Source organism: Delphinapterus leucas, chromosome 4 (genome assembly GCF_059928025.1).
Source record: "Delphinapterus leucas isolate spDelLeu-1000000601 "Yukka" chromosome 4, BTC_Dleu_Yukka2, whole genome shotgun sequence".
Classification (NCBI taxonomy): Eukaryota; Metazoa; Chordata; class Mammalia; order Artiodactyla; family Monodontidae; genus Delphinapterus; species Delphinapterus leucas.
The window spans coordinates 55,979,640-55,995,535 of record NC_143132.1 but is presented as its reverse complement, the minus strand read 5'-3'; the positions used below and the strand labels follow the sequence as shown (position 1 = coordinate 55,995,535).

At 39.4% G+C, this 15,896-nt stretch overlaps 1 protein-coding gene across 1 annotated transcript in view; it reads left to right on the top strand.

Moving 5' to 3' along the window:
• Positions 1–15,896, top strand: part of MORC1 (MORC family CW-type zinc finger 1) — a gene marked incomplete at its 5' end in the record, with an annotated part of 179,692 nt that overhangs the window by 141,914 nt on the left and 21,882 nt on the right. The window contains 2 exon segments of the mRNA XM_089909893.1: positions 10,862–10,931; positions 13,049–13,115. Coding sequence (XP_089766019.1) covers positions 10,862–10,931; positions 13,049–13,115 — 137 coding nt within the window.

Sequence of the window (15,896 nt, the reverse complement as noted above, 5' to 3'; positions counted from 1 at the left end):
CTGCTAATGGATGGGGCTGTGTTCCTGTCTTGCTAGTTGTTTGGCATAGGGAGTCTAGCACTGTAGCTTGCTGGTCGTTGAGTGAATCTGGGTCTTGGTGTTGAGATGGAGATCTCTGGGAGATTTTTGCCATTTGATATTACGTGGAGCTGGGAGGTGTCTTGTGGACCAGTGTCCTGAAGTTGGCTCTGCCACCTCAGTGGCACAGCCCTGACGCCTGGCTGGCGCACCAAGAGCCTGTACTGTTAGTGTTGGAGGGTCTCCTGCAGAGGCGGGGTATGGCTGTGTGTCACCGTGAGGACACTGGCAGCAGAATTTCTGGGAAGTACTCCTTGGCGTGAGCCCTCCCAGGGTCTCTCCAGTTGCTTCTGATCACATAGTTTGTGGGTGTCACTTCTGTGGCACGTTTTCCTTTTCGATATTACTTTGTGCTTGGCCTTTCAGCCAGGGTGGGCCGTTTGTTTTCAAAATCCATGCAGTGAGAGTGCTCTTGGTAAGAGCTTGCTTGCATATGTCGTTTGTGGCTGTGGCAGTTTCCAGCTGGGATTCAGTTAAAACTCCAGACATTTTTTTAGAGATTAAAAAACTGTCGTGAAAATAATGAGGAGTTTTTTTTTTTAAGGACCTCTTAATCCTCTTCATGATGCCCTAGATAGCTGCTTGATTGGACCTCTGGAGCCATTATGTGTGGAGCCATCAGTCTGCGCTGCAGCAAACTTCTTTCGTTATTTTACACAATCTTGTTAGCACGGCTACCATTCCGTCCCCCATGTCAGGGCAACTAGTGTGATCCCGATTTATTATCTCAGCTCCTGCAAAATTGTATTTTTCTGAAATTCTACTCTGTGTGTGCGTGCATGTGTGTTTTAGTGGAGTTAGCCTTTCCTTTTTCAATGTGGCTATGATGAAATTCAGCTGCTATTCTTCACATGTATCATCTCATCTAATCCTTTTAATAACCTGAGGTGTACATTCTCTTTTCATCCCCATTTTACAGAGGAAGAAAATAAACTCGCTCAGGATCACAGTCAGGTACTGGTCACCTTAAACCCTAGCTGTTCAACCTCAGCTCCCACTTTCTTAACCACTCCTCATTATGACTTCTCCCTTTATTGCCCATCTGCATGGGCTGACCCCCATATCAGTTCAGCCCATTGCATACAGGTGGGTTGGAGCGCACAAATACACTTTTCTCAGGGGTGAGGATTTGAATATTTTGGCTTAGACAGGTTTCCAAAGTTTCATAGATGGTCATTCTCCAGCCAAGAGTCTTGAATTCGTTTAAAAAAAAAAATCAAGCCGTCATCCACTCCTTGCCCAGATTAAGCTAACTTCCCGTTAGCCCATTTCTGACCTTATTCACTCCAAATCTGACCTACACAGTAATGTTTTTTTGTGCTCAATATCTGACTCTTTTCTTTCCAGTCAACCTGGAACCATCAGGATCACCATCTCCGGGATGATTCCTGGAAAGGAGCGTCTTCTCCTTGCCCAAGATTATGAGTCTAGTAATATGGCTGCGGTCATAACCATAGCACCAACCCCTCCCATGAGCTGGTGTCGCCTGACCCTTGGCCTCCAGAAAATCCTATTATTTCCCATCTTCCAGCTCAAAACACATGCCCTGTCCTCTCTTTTAATGAATACTGGATGTTCTGAACTGTTTCTGTCTCAAGCATTTACGAACCCATGTGTAAAGTTCAAATATGTCCCAGTTAACCCCAGTTGGGGAGGAAGTAGAAATTCTTTTCTGCACCCCTTACAGATGTCAGGGGAATCAACATCTAAGTGAAGCTTGCTACAGCTCTGCTTTACTGGAGCAATGCCCTGTGGTACTGTTGTAATTAAGGGTTTTTCTAAGTTCAATTAAAAACTCCTTGTGCACTGCTATGTGATAAATTGGCACTTCAACTTTACTCCAGGCAAAAATTTGACATATGAGCTCCGTAGGACCCCAGTGCCCCTCAGAGTAATGCAATCTGATCAGCTGTCACTGTACCATGCTTAATAGAAGCAATAAAAATAAAAATGAAGCAATGGGGCTAGATTCCCAAGCATCTTGTCAAAGAGGTAAGCAGTCTCAAGTTATGTCACCAGTTGAGATGTAAGAAATGACTATACAGAATAGACATCCTAGAGGATCTATTCTGAAAGGTGACGGGGAAAATCAGGTTGCCAAACCGCAGCAGATGGTCAGGCAAGTAGATGATCAATTGGGAGGAAATTCAGGAGCACCAGGGGAATAAAATTACCAATGCCAACAGTAAGTTAGAGAAATTGAGCAGGAAAAATATTCTGAGATGTTAAGTCAGACTGACGGAAGTACTAACTTTTTCTTACACATGGGCATGCTTTTGTTCATCTTGGTGGAGCATGTACTCCAAGTTGACATTATGCAGATTTTCTGACTCTCATATGAAGGAACATTTACCTTTTTCCTATGCTAGTATTTGTTGTTTTTCCATATTTTATAATAACCTTCTTTCAGTTTCTGCTCTGAGTATCAGTTGCTAAGGCAGTGAAAGAACATCTATGGGTGTGGTTATTTTAAGTCAGGTTGGACCTGCCTGTTTAATCACCAGGAACCATACTACCTTTTTGGTTGGACTGGCTTTGGCCCTTTTGTCCTCTGTGGTCATTTAGGTCTTTTTGCCTCTCACCTGGCCTCAGGAGCAGACTGGCAGATGGATTCATTTCATTTTCCCAATCTGCAGACATTTAAAAAACTCAACGGCCAGATCACCACTGACAGATGTATTTTAAGAGTTTGGCAATGGAGTCTCTGGGGTTTACTCTGAAAAGTGTAACCTCCAGCATCTAGTCCAGAGTGTGATACTTTCTGGGGCTGAAGAAAGATTGATGAATAAAGGAATGAATGGATGGAACCATCTTCCTGTTTTGGCATGAGCTAATAATCCTTTACCAACTACATCTGGTTAGCTCTTTAGGGCATCTTTCAAAAGAAGCTGATGCCAGCTCAGGAAAGGCATCAACCCACTCTGAATCCCTGGGGTCATTGATGGGGCCTCTGTGGTATGTTACAAAAGCTGAGGAATGTCTGGAAGAGTTGATGAGTTTCCAATGTCTAGGTTTATGTTCTGTGGTAGCCAAAAAAAAAAAAACCCCAAACCCCCAAACAAACAAACAGACAAAAAACGACAGTAAGTACCCTGTTTTGGCATCACTACTATATAACAGTGAAAGTGAAAAGGTGACTCAGTAACCCAAAAGAGGCGAAGAAAGAAGAAAAGCAAATAACCTGCATAGTCAGTACCTAAATCAGCTGCATCCACCCTAAATAGGCAAATTTTTCTGACTCTTCTAACAGAAATTTTTTTTAAATGGGAAACTGCATTGATATTGCAATAACATGATTTCTGATGATTAAAGTTGCCTTAATTTCAAAAGCAAGACATTTATTAGTCCGTTTTCCTGGGTGATGATGTTACCATTGCCTCTATATGAACCTGTATAGTCCTGTGATTGTTGCTAACAGTATCAGAACTTTCACATTCCTGTGATTGTTGCTAACAGTATCAGAACTTTCACAGACAGAGCCGCCCCCTTATGAGATATAAACCAGAGCTGCCCCAAGGGCTCTGGAGGAAGAATTGCCTATACTCACCCTCCATAGCATCATCCATCAACTCACCAACAGACTTACAGACACAAAGACAATATGTGATACATCCCCTGACTTAAAGGAAAATCTCCTGGGCAATTTATAATGAATCTAAATATTCATGTGCTAGTGTGTGAACTATCAGGAACCATGCACCAATTCAAGACACATTTACTGAACAGTACTATGTTAGAGATTTTGAAGAACACCAAAAAAAAAAAAAACATGATCTCTTCTCTAAAGGAGCAGAAAAATTGGAAGACAGTTCTACAGAACCATGAGTTAGCATTATTTTATGGAGAGGAGACAGGCTGTGAACTCTGACAGATTGACCCAGGTTCACATTCAGACCTGCATGCCACATGTCAGTTGTATCAACTTATGGTCTTCTGTTTTCTTTTCTATAGAAGGGGAATAATAATATTACTGACTCTCAAGGTTATTATGAGAATTAATGGGATGATTTGTGACAGAATGAAAATAATTCCTTGTGTTACAAGAAACATTTTTTTAAAGATTTTTTTGATGTGAATCATTTTTTTTTAAGTCTTTATTGAATTTGTTACCACATTGCTTCTGTTTTATGTTTTGGTTTTTTGGCCACGAGGCATGTGGGATCTTAGCTCCCTGACCGGGGATCGAGCCCACACCCCCTGCATTGGAAGGTGAAGTCTTAACCACTGGACCCGCCAGGGAAGTCCCCAGAAAAAACGTTTTTAAAACACACCTTTGTAATTCCAAAGAAGGAAAATTCAGCTTTGGGTAGGCCAGGAGATGGGAGTAAAGAATGAAAATTGAGAGAGTGACATTGCTTTGTGGAAGAAAAGGTAGAGCTAGAGAGTGACCCTGTGTTTGTGGGAAGGGGTGGGAGGAAGGAGAAAGGATGTAATCACACAAGCAGAAAAACACTGGTGCTGCAGAATCGGAGAGTCTGGAGGGGAAGGTTTGTAGAGAGAGATGAGTAGGCTAACAATTGACGAAGTAAAGTAGACCTGCTTCATGGTAATTTTAAGCTGATTTTTGTCTTGTGTAACTATTTCCTCCATTTCTCAACACAATTTTCAGTAAAATCTGTATATTTATTAATTAATATACTTATATTAATATATATAATATAAATATAACTCATATATTTATATATATTAATATATATAACTTATATAATGAATATAAGTTATATAATTATATAAATATATAATTATATTTATATTTATATATAAATATAACTTATATAATTAATATATTTATTAATGCTTTGTACAGTTGGATTTCTTTTTGGGAGGTGGACCCAAGTGTTGAATTCTGTTTTGAAGTGTCATGGCAAGAATCAAGGCTACTACAGGATCCCAGTCTTATCTGGATCCCGTAGATATGAGGGTTGGCTATTAAAAATAATTAAAACTCTTTGTAATTTACTGTTAATACTTTTTCAGAGAAAGGAAGAAATCAGCATATGCTAGAGTAAATAAAATAGACATTTTGGAAAGAGTATGACATACTTGTCTTAAAAAGTGGGAAAGACATAAGAAAAGGAGGAAAGAATGTATTTCAGGTAGAGAGAACTATGTGGGCAAAGGTATGGAGGCAGAAGTCTACCTAGTGGTTACAGGGAATTCTGAAGAGAACTTTTTGGTTATTATAGAGAATGCTTATTAATATTTCCAGATATCTTAGAATCACATTGAGAAGAGTTTTGAATACCAGAAAAGGGTTTGTACTTGAGGGAGAAAGTAATCAGGACCTGTAGGCAAGTTTTGAGAAGGAACATTTAATCATGGAGATTTTGTCTAAAGAATTAATTCTTTGTGTTATGAAAATGTTGTGATAATGAAGCAGTACTGGAAAGAGGAGAAACTAAAGACCAAAAAACCAAGTACGTTGCTGCTGCCTGGAGATTGTAGTACAAGAAGACAAGGAAAAGTGAAACATCTTGAAGGAAAATAGCACAACTTGGAAAGGCATATGGTAGACTAAACAGTGACAGCAGTTTTGAGATGGCACAATCTGGAATGAAAATGTTATTATAAATAGAAAGAGGACTTGACCAGAGGAATCTAAGTGGGCAAAGGTGAGGCTGAGGATTTGAAGTTCAGCAAGACATTCAAGGGTAAGTGTCCTGAAGTCAGTTGGAAATAACTGGGGCACAGATGAGAAGTTAGGGTTGATGATGCTGGGAAGCCATTGTTTGCATAAGAGTGATAATTTAACCCTCTGAAATTTTCTTTGAGGGAAAATTTTCTTTGAGGGAAAAATAATAATTACCCAGGAAGAGTTGAGACACAGAAGGTTATCAAAATCAAGAGAGGAAAGAATTCCAAGGGACTTCCTCATGCTTCCCCATCTCAGTAAATAATACCATCACTCACAGTTGCTCAGGCCGACACCTGAATTTCTCTCCTTTCACACCCTGCACTAAACCCATCAGCCAATCTTGCTGAATCAACCTTCAAACACATACCCTGTTCTACCCCCTCCACAGCTACCCACCTGGCCAATTCACTAACATTTCTTACCAGGATTATAGCAGTAGCCCTATAAATGATTCCACTGCTTTTGGCCTCCACAGTCTAAAAATCTGAGTATCCCATCCAAAATATAAGTCAGATTATGCTATTCTCCTACTTAGAACCCTCCACTGGCTTCTTTTTTTAAAATTTTATTGAAGTATAATTGAGTTACAATGTTGTATTAATTTCTTTGGTACAGCAAAGTGACTTAGTTTTACATATATACATATATTCTTCGTTTTTTAATTTATTTATTTAATTTATTTAGTTTTAGATGTGTTGGGTCTTCGTTGCTGTGTGCAGGCTTTCTCTAGTTGTGGCAAGCGGGGGCTACTCCTTTATGTGGTGCACGGGCTCTAGGCACATGGGCTTCAGTAGTTGTGGCTCGCAGACTCAGTAGTTGCGGCTCACGGGCTCTAGAGTGCAGGTTCAGTAGTTGTGGCACACGGGCTTAGTTGCTCCGTGGCATGTGGGACCTTCCTGAACCAGGGCTCAAACCTGTGTCCCCTGCATTGGCAGGCAGATTCTTAACCACTGCACCACCAGGGAAGCCCCCCATGTATTCTTTTTCATATTCTTTTCCATTATGGTTTGTCACAGAGTATTGAATATAGTCCCCTGTGCTATACAATAGGCTCTTGTTGTTTATCCATCCTGTATATACTAGTTTGCATCTGCTGATCCCAAATTCCCTTTCCTTCCCTCCCCTCCCCCTTGGCAACCACAAGTCTGTTCTGTATGTCTGTTAGTCTGTTTTTGTTTCATAGATATGTTGATTTTTATCATATTTTAGATCCCACATATAAGTGATATCATATGGTATTTGTATATCTCTTTCTGACTTACTTCACTTAGTATGATAATCTCTACGTCCATCCATGTTGCTGCAAATGGCATTATTTTATTCTTTTTGATGGCTGAGTAATATTCCATTGTATATAAGTACCACATCTTCTTTATCCATTCCTCTGTCGATAGACATTTAGGTTGTTTCCATGTCTTGGCTGTTGTGAATAGTGCTGCTATGAACATAGGGGTGCATGTATCTTTTCGAATAATAGTTTCGTCTGGATATATGCCCAGCAGTGGGATTCATGGAGCATATGGCAACTCTATTTTTAGTGTTTTGAGGAACCTCCATACTGTTCTCCATAGTGGCTGTGACAATTTACATTCCCACCAACAGTGTAAGAGGTGAACCCTCCAATGGCTTCTGCTCACACTTAGAATGAAATATAGTGCCCTCCAAGGCCCTACATGACCTGGCCTGACTTCCTTGCTGTCCTCACTGCCTATAATTCATTCCTTCTCTCACTCCGCTCTAGTCACCCTCACCTTCCTTGGCCTCCAGCACCCTAAGCTTATTTTTCCTTCATAGCCTCTTCCTTTGTTGTTCATAATGCCTGGACTCCACTACTTCCTACCCCCAGCAACATACGTGGATTTTCTTGACTTGTGTTTCAACTTTCTTTTATTCTGTGAGTATATGGAGCATCAGTTACTGTCCTAGACATTGGGGATACAGCAGGAAAAAATTAGGCACTACTCCCTGTCTTCATGGTGCTTCCATTCTAGTGGGGAAATCAGACAATAGACAAGATAAATAAGGAAAATATGTTGCATGGTAGGCAATCGTAAGTGCTAAGGAGAGAAATAGAGCAGAGTTAAGGGGACAGGAAGTGTCAGTGTGGGTGTGGTGAGGGTGAGAGCAATTTTATATAGAGGGGACAAGCAAGACCCAGTTGAGGGGAGATGCTTGAGGAAAGACTAGAAAAAAGTTGAGGGGAATAAACAAATCAACAGCAACTCAAAGACCTGGAGAAAGGAGGGTGTAGGTGATTACAGTGACCCCAGAGAGGCAGTTGGGTAACCCAGGTCATTCTCCTCCTCTTACCTGTGATATTTTTCTTCAGAGAACTTATATTATTACATATCCATCTTTTTATTTATTTAATATCTTTCTCCCTCACTAGAAAATAAGCTCCAGAGTCTTCATCATAACAGTGTCTGACTCAAACTGGGAACTCAGTTTCACTGAATAAATTAATGAACAAAAGGGAGGCACCTAGAACATAATGTTAACCATGGAAGAGTGAAAACAGGAAGGGCCTTTGAACTTGGCAGGAGGGCAAGAACTGGTAGCCTTTATGGGTCCTTGATAAAATGTTTGGGGTCGGTGTGGAGGGGCAAAGAAGCAGAAGGAAAGAAGCCAGACAAAGTGTTATCAACCAGTTCTTAAGCTTCCTTAATGCGGGTTGAATGAGAAAAGTGTTACACAGTTGACTATGCTATGCTCTTTTTCCTCTCTCTAACTTATTTATGATTTATTTATCCTCTTAAATAGATACTTCACAAAATTGAGCATGTGGTATTATGCTGATCCTTTGCATGCCTTGGAGAGTTGACAAATCCCACTCTACTCATTGTTAACATAATTTTAATTAAGGTATCTAAAACCCCTTGTTAAGACTTAACTGTAATCTCATTTACTGTGTGGGAAGTATTATCTATTCCATGACCGAAGTAAAATCTTAGGAAAGCGATATTCTCAAACTGCAGAGTATGAGACACAGTTAAGCCTAAGTGGCTGGAGAGCATTTCTATACTGAAATGAAGTAATATATGTGAAAGAGCTTCACAAGTATCAAAATACACAAATAGTGTCATTGAAAAGACAACTGCATGTTTTCTTGTCTCAGCTTGAAAAAAATCCAGACCTTCAAAGCTGCAAGTACATTGTAAAAAAAAAGGCGGCATCCTATGAACTCAGATATTTACACAGTGTCATTTAAAAGGAAATACTGTAGGCTGTGAATTGTTTATCCAAAATATTTTAAACATTACTATGCCAAAGAATAAAGGAAATAAAAGAAAGGAAAAGAAAAGAAGGAAATCTCTCCTGCAATAGAGACGGTAAAGCCTCGTGTAAGTAACACTTTTGGGGTGAGGGGACCATATCTGACCCTCATGGAAACAGCCCTCACACGGCAGAGCTCAAAGCAGAGAACCAAACAATAAAATGCAAAAATAATTTCAAGAGGCTGTGTTAATAATACCGCCACCAGGAGTTCCCTGCTGGGAGTGCTGTCATTTTTGTTAAGCTTAGATACTTTTATCTTGTCTGATTTCCATCATAAGGAGAAGTTACCAAAGAAAATGAACACATCCTGAGTAGGATCATCATAGATTATTACAAAGTGGTTATTACTAAAGGCGTTAAGTAGTTCTTCTCATGAGCTTATCTTGTGGTTGCTGTTAACTGTGGTAGGAAATAGTCTATGCTGCTTATAAACTGGTCAAAAAATATTCACTTCAAAGGGAAGACACAAAGTATGGAGCTTTCCCTTACATATCAACACATCAGGAGAAAACTTTAGATTTTATGTTACATCAGAAATAAATAAGATACCATTTTAAAGTCATTTTGCAAAATGAACTTTAAAAATATATGCATTTCTGTCCTGCGACTTGAGGACACAGGGAGGGGGAGGTAAGCTGGGACGAAGTGAGAGAGTAGCATTAACATGTATACACTACCAAATGTAAGATGGATAGCTAGTGGGAAGTAGCTGCATCGCACAGGGAGATCAGCTTGGTGCCTTGTGACCACCTAGAGGGGTGGGATAGGAAGGGTGGGAGGGAAACACAAGAGGGAGGGGATATGGGGATATATGTATGCATATAGCTGATTCACTTTGTTATACAGCAGAAACTAACACAACATTGTAAAGCAATTATACTCCAATAAAGATGTTAAAAATATATATATGCATTTTATTTACTTCCTGACGCATGAATTTATTTACAGTATAAGAATAAAAATATTTTGAAATGGACCAAAGTAACTTAGAATCAGTTTTATTTATTTCCCCCTACTACAAGGCTTGCTTTCTCTTAATTTGGATAAAATAGAAAATGACGGTGATGGACGGCCTCACAGCTCTTTCGTTGCTAGGTTACATGTGTGTCCATTTAACCTGCTTCCTGACAGAGCACAGTTTCCAGAATGCCGTGTAAAATATATGCCTTTGTTTCCTGGGAGGGGAGAAAAGGAAGGTTGATAGCCTCCCCATCCCACGTTTGTTTAGCAGTTTAGAGGGGGCATTGAAAGGCGAAGGATACACACAATGGGTAAGCTCCAGAAAACTGAGAGCTGTACATCTCACGCCAGGTGACGGAGTAAGGAGCCCAGTGTGTCTCAGCACGTGTTCAGGGGTCTTCAGATCAAGGAGCAGACAGAGCTTTTGCTTTACCCCTGTCTTCTTCAGATTCCTTTTTTTTTACTGCCTTTGCCCCACCTTCTCAGACACTTAAAAATACGTGAAAGGAGCTTCTGGATCTGTTTTCTTGGGTGGCATAAACAAACTCCATCTGTCTCTCTCTCTCTCTCTCTCTCTCTCTCTCTCTCTCTCTCTCTCTCTGTCTCTCTGATCTAAAGAAGCGCATTCCCAAAATGTAAGTTTTCTATGCAAATATTGGTAGAAATGTAAAAATCCCACTAAAGAAATGATAGACATAAACATGACAATTATAATGCAACCATCCTTGAGCTGCATGTCAGTATAATTTTTGACAACACGTATGATTGTCTCCCTTCAGAACATGTCCCTAAACTGTCCTGGCAACCTTATGGTCTCTCTCTGATATGGGCATTGATGTTCAAGGTCAGTTTTGCACCTTACTATATGTCCTTTGTTTTTGTACAGCTTTAAATACAGAGCTTGTTTTTCAGGTTTTAGATAAAAGTGACCCTGATGTTTCACTGAGACAAGAAGAAAAGGAAGTTTCTGTTATGAATAAAGGTAAAAAAAGAATTCAGTTTACATATATTAGCTGTAATGTCTTGAGTCTTTTTCAGTATGACTTATGTGACATATCTTATGTAGGATATAGATCAGAAGTTTGGTAGCAGTTCGGATTTTTAAAAATTAAATCTGTTGTTCCAATAGTGGGAGGAGAGGTGGGTAGAGAGTGAGCTGCCAACCTCACACATTTTGGAGGGGCAGGGGGACACTTCCTGCCTGAGCGCACTTCCCCCAGTACTACCTCAGTGCCTGAAATTCCAACAGTGGACGTCTGTCACCCCCTCATTGAATTCTACTTAGAAATTTGCTGACGACTGATATCAGGCCTATAATTTTCAGAAACTATTTTTGAATATTACGATGACATTCCTCTGTTTTCATTTTAGTTCTTTCCCTATTTTGCATGATTCCTCTGAGATCACTAAGAATAGTTCAACAAACGCATTTATTAGTTCCTTCATGTCCGTGGGATGTAATTTGTCTTAGGTGAGAGACTTGAGCTTCTTTTAAGCATAAAGTTGCCATCTGATAATATTCAATCTAAAGACAATTTCCCTGCATAGAGAAGCTGGAAACAAGCTAGACTCAGAAAATTTTATTTTCTTAGTGTCCATTCATTATTATTAGTAGAATTCTTTTATTATGTGTTATATTATTATTATACCATTGTCGCCTTTATTGTAAAATTATACCATTGGGCCTAAGCAGCAGGACCATTCTTTTCATTGTCATCTTCTTATTCTGAAATAAGTTTTAAAGCCTTTCTTAGTCTCCTAAACAGGTCTCAGTTCATTTTGACTCCATAATTTCCAGTTGTTTTCGTGTCGATCCATGCCATCATTTCGTGTTCACTCTTGGTTGTAAGCTCTCCCTTCTTTGATACTTCGTTGCTTAGGTAACCTAATCAGTCATTCATTCACATCTTTATATTTGAACCCATTAGTGAGGTCCATAAGAAATCACACTTTTTCTCTTTCATCATAACTAGGATAGTTAGCTATTCCACAATCAATATTTCTTTTGTAAGGGTCTCTTAATTTTAAAGCCAGTCTTTTATAGAAGTTTCAAACTATTAACATGCCTTCTAGTATGTGCCTGTTGGATTTCCAAATTGTAATGAAAAAATTGTTAATACAATTTTGATCCTAAAATTAATATTTAATTTCAAATACTCATCCTGGATTTGGAAGGAACGAATTGTGAAATATTTTCAAATGACCGTAGTTATGAATTAGTTGGGTAATGGGTTAAGAAATTTTACTTTGCATGCAGATCATGAGCAAAACCAACTGTGCCTGCAGTGTGCTTGGAAAACCTGTCTATTCTCTTTTATGTTTCCTTAGAGGAGTCAGGCAGGTCCTCAGCCATTTACTCACCATCCAAAACTTTCCTTGTTGCTGTCCTGTTCCCCTTGGCCTTCGGTGGCCCTAAACTTATTGGCAAGGGTTTACTTGGTGGGACAAGATCACAGTTATCAAAAAGAATTCTAGAGATATTAGCTGGAAGAAGAACACATTGACCTATTCCTTAACACGCTCCCCAAGACACTCTTGAAACCAATCCGAGGGGATCAAAGCATTTCTGCTCTTCTATGGACTGTAAACAAATCACTAACCTCTCTGAACCTCGGATTCTGAAGTTCCCTGAGTGAGATTAACTCGATGACTGTAGGTCGCTTTCTGCTTTAAAGTTCTGCTCTCTCCTAGAGGCACATTTCTGTTTGGGATCTGTCAGGATGTCTTTGAACCTGAACTCAAAATGGAAGAGAGTAAGATACTGGGGGAAGACAAGTGGTTGTCTGGGCAGAGGCTGCTGAGAGAAGGGACACTGGACAGTTCCCATTAGTCATCCCGTGCACAGCAATAGCAAAAAATAAGCATCATTAAAAAGAAATTATAAAAAACAAGCTACAGAGGTTCTTGGATTTTTTATTAAGAGGTTATTATAAATTGCCTTAAGAACATATTGGTGTAGTTTTACAAAAGAGTGTTTGAATACAAAGCCAAATTATATACAATTTGTTAATGAACTGCTAACACTTCTTTCAGTTCACTTCATTGTGTAATTGCCAAAATGTGATTGACTTTCTTCATTTTGTCTATGTTCTTTTGAAGAAAAACAGGAGCTGTGCAGTGATACTGCAGAAATAGAGAGAAACCCTTCACCACCTAACTGGGAAAGGTGAGTGTACTGCAATTATACAAATTCCAAGGGAGTACAATTATACTGTTGAAAAGTAATTATCAATGTTTAAATACAAGAAGAAAGAAAATAATAGCAACAAGCAAAGGCAATGAAGAGTGGAACAAGATTTTACAAAGGAGACAGGAAAGAATAGAATACACTAGATTTCTTACCCTTTTCCCAAACTTTTTCATTTTCTTTTGTGAGGATTTGGGAATTATGAAATGGAACAGGCTTAACTTCCCGCTCACAGAAAGCAACTAATTCAAATTATTGTAATATAGTCAAAGAACTAAAAATGTCACATATACGTATGACTATGAAATCATGAGCTGATTTTTTGTGTGTGGCTCATTATCTTATTGCCATACATATGTGCAGTAATCATCGTATGCTAGAATTTTCTTGACGTAAGATTCTTGTCACTTTTAAATAGAAGCTGGATATTTTGGTTATCCAATAGAATGAAAAAAAAAATGTTTTCAAGGAAGTAGATTCTTATCCTCACGCTGCTCCAAATTTGTCTAAGCTGCTTTCCAAGCATTCAGACCCAGTGTTGCTGGGAAGAATCCTGTGTTCTTTTTGCAGAGGGGCACACTGAGTTAAGTACAAGAAAAACAAAACAAAACCAAACCTAAGAGGAGCTGTTATTGTCCTGCACTTGCTGACTGAGTAGTCACTCTAACCCTCAAATCCCATCCCTCCACTCTTCCACTCAGAAGCCTTTCATAGCCCCGCCACTTTTAAGACAAGGCAGAAACTCCTGAGCATGGCACAAGCCCCCTGTGCTCATGACTCCCAGGTTAGCTCCCACTTTGCTTCCCAGACTTTCAAAATTGCTTCCCGTTCTGTTACATCACAAAATTCCACCTCTTTTTCCACACCACTTCCTGGGTTTGAATGCCCTCTTGTGTACTGGTCTGTTACCCTTTCATTCACGTCCCAGTTCAAGTGTTCTCTCCTTTGGGGGCCCCGATTCTCCTGGGCAGACTCAGGTGTTCACAGAGCCACCACTGCGGGGATCAGATTGCATCATAGTTCATTCAACTGCAGTAATTATTTGTTAAATACCAACCACGTTCTGACACACAGTGTGAACAACTCCTCACGTCGGGTGGAATTGTCGTCTGAGTATCTGTCTTCCCTCTGCATGTGAGCTTCATGAAGGACAGGGCTCATATCTTTTCTTCTTTGTAACTCTGGCCTCTGACAGATCTTCCCCGAACACTCCATCTAAAATAGCCCACCCCGCTTCTGATAACGCACACCATCAAATTGTATCATCCCACTGTATTTCTTTCAGAGCCTTTATTATTATTTTAAAGTATCTTATTCAATTATCTATTTCTTTTAACACTTTACATTCTAGCTTTCTTATTTTCTGTATTTTCACTTGAAACTAACTCACTCCACAAGAGCAGGGGCTGTCTTACTCACCGCTGTGTCCTTAGTGTCCAGAAGAGCACCTACCTCAGAGTTGGCATTCTATAATATTTGTTGATTGAATAAATGATGTAATTTTCCCCCCAGTGCTGTTGTTAGGTCATTTTATGGACGATGCTTTAACCTAAAGTTATTTATTAAAATTTGAGTTGAAATTTAAAATCCATCCAAAAACTAAAACATTGTTTTTTTGCCTGTGTGTGTATTATTTCATATATTACTTTTAGGCTTTTATGAACTTGTGTTTTTTAAAAATAATCTTTGAGTCATAACTACAATATGAATGTTAGAACTATTATCCAATTAAAACAATCTTAATGGGAGAATCTTATCAAATTCATTAGTAGTGGTAGTAATAATGGAGATGATTATAATAACATTGATAACTAGGTACTGTCTGCTGAGCACTTACTGTTAGTAGGCATTGAGCTAAGTTCTGTGTATGTATTATGTAATCCTCAGCACAGCTCTGTGAGGCAGGCACTATTATTATTTGGCAGAAGAAGAAACAAAGGTTCAGGGAGGGATCTCTGTGCTCTGGTGTAGTGCATTTTACCCTCCACCTCCCACCCCAGCACGAATTTCCAGCATCCCAAAAATGGTAAAAAAAAAAAAAAAAAAAAAATTATATTTAAGGACTTCTTTAATAAAATTTCAGCTTTATAAAAGAGGTTATAATTAATAGGCTTCAGTCATTGTGTGAGTGTTCTTTAACAGACAATTAAGCATTAGTTATAACACAGTGTTCTTAATCTTATATAAAGTATCAGCTGAAGTTAGGCAGTATAATTACTGACAAAGAACTGTTGACAGTAGAAACATGTTCCATTTGATATAAGCTATTATCCAATTTTTTAAAAAAGGTCCATACATTGTAAACATAGGAAACTCTCTAGAGTTGCCGTCTTAATTCATGGACGTTAGCATGAAGGGATTACTAAAATCTCCTTTTCACTTTACAAATAAGACCCTACGTGATCTGGCCCCCACCTGCCTACCCAGCTTCGCCTCCCATATTGCGTGTCCCCCATCCCTCCTGAGCTTTTTTTTCCCCCGGTACTGAAAGCCTTGGGGCTCATTAACACACTACATACTACTTTTTGCATCCTCATTGTGAGCTCTTCTCCACGCTGCAGCCAGTTATCTTTTTAAAACATGTATCAATCAGATCACCTCACTCCCATGGAAGAAACCCTCCAATGGTAGCACCTGCTCTGCTTAAAATAAACTCCAGTCCCCACCCCATGGCCAGTGCCTCTCACCTCCTCTCTCTGCCTCTTCTTCCTGTGCACTCCCCCCCTGCAGCCCTGGCCTTCTCGTGTGTCTCTCAACAGC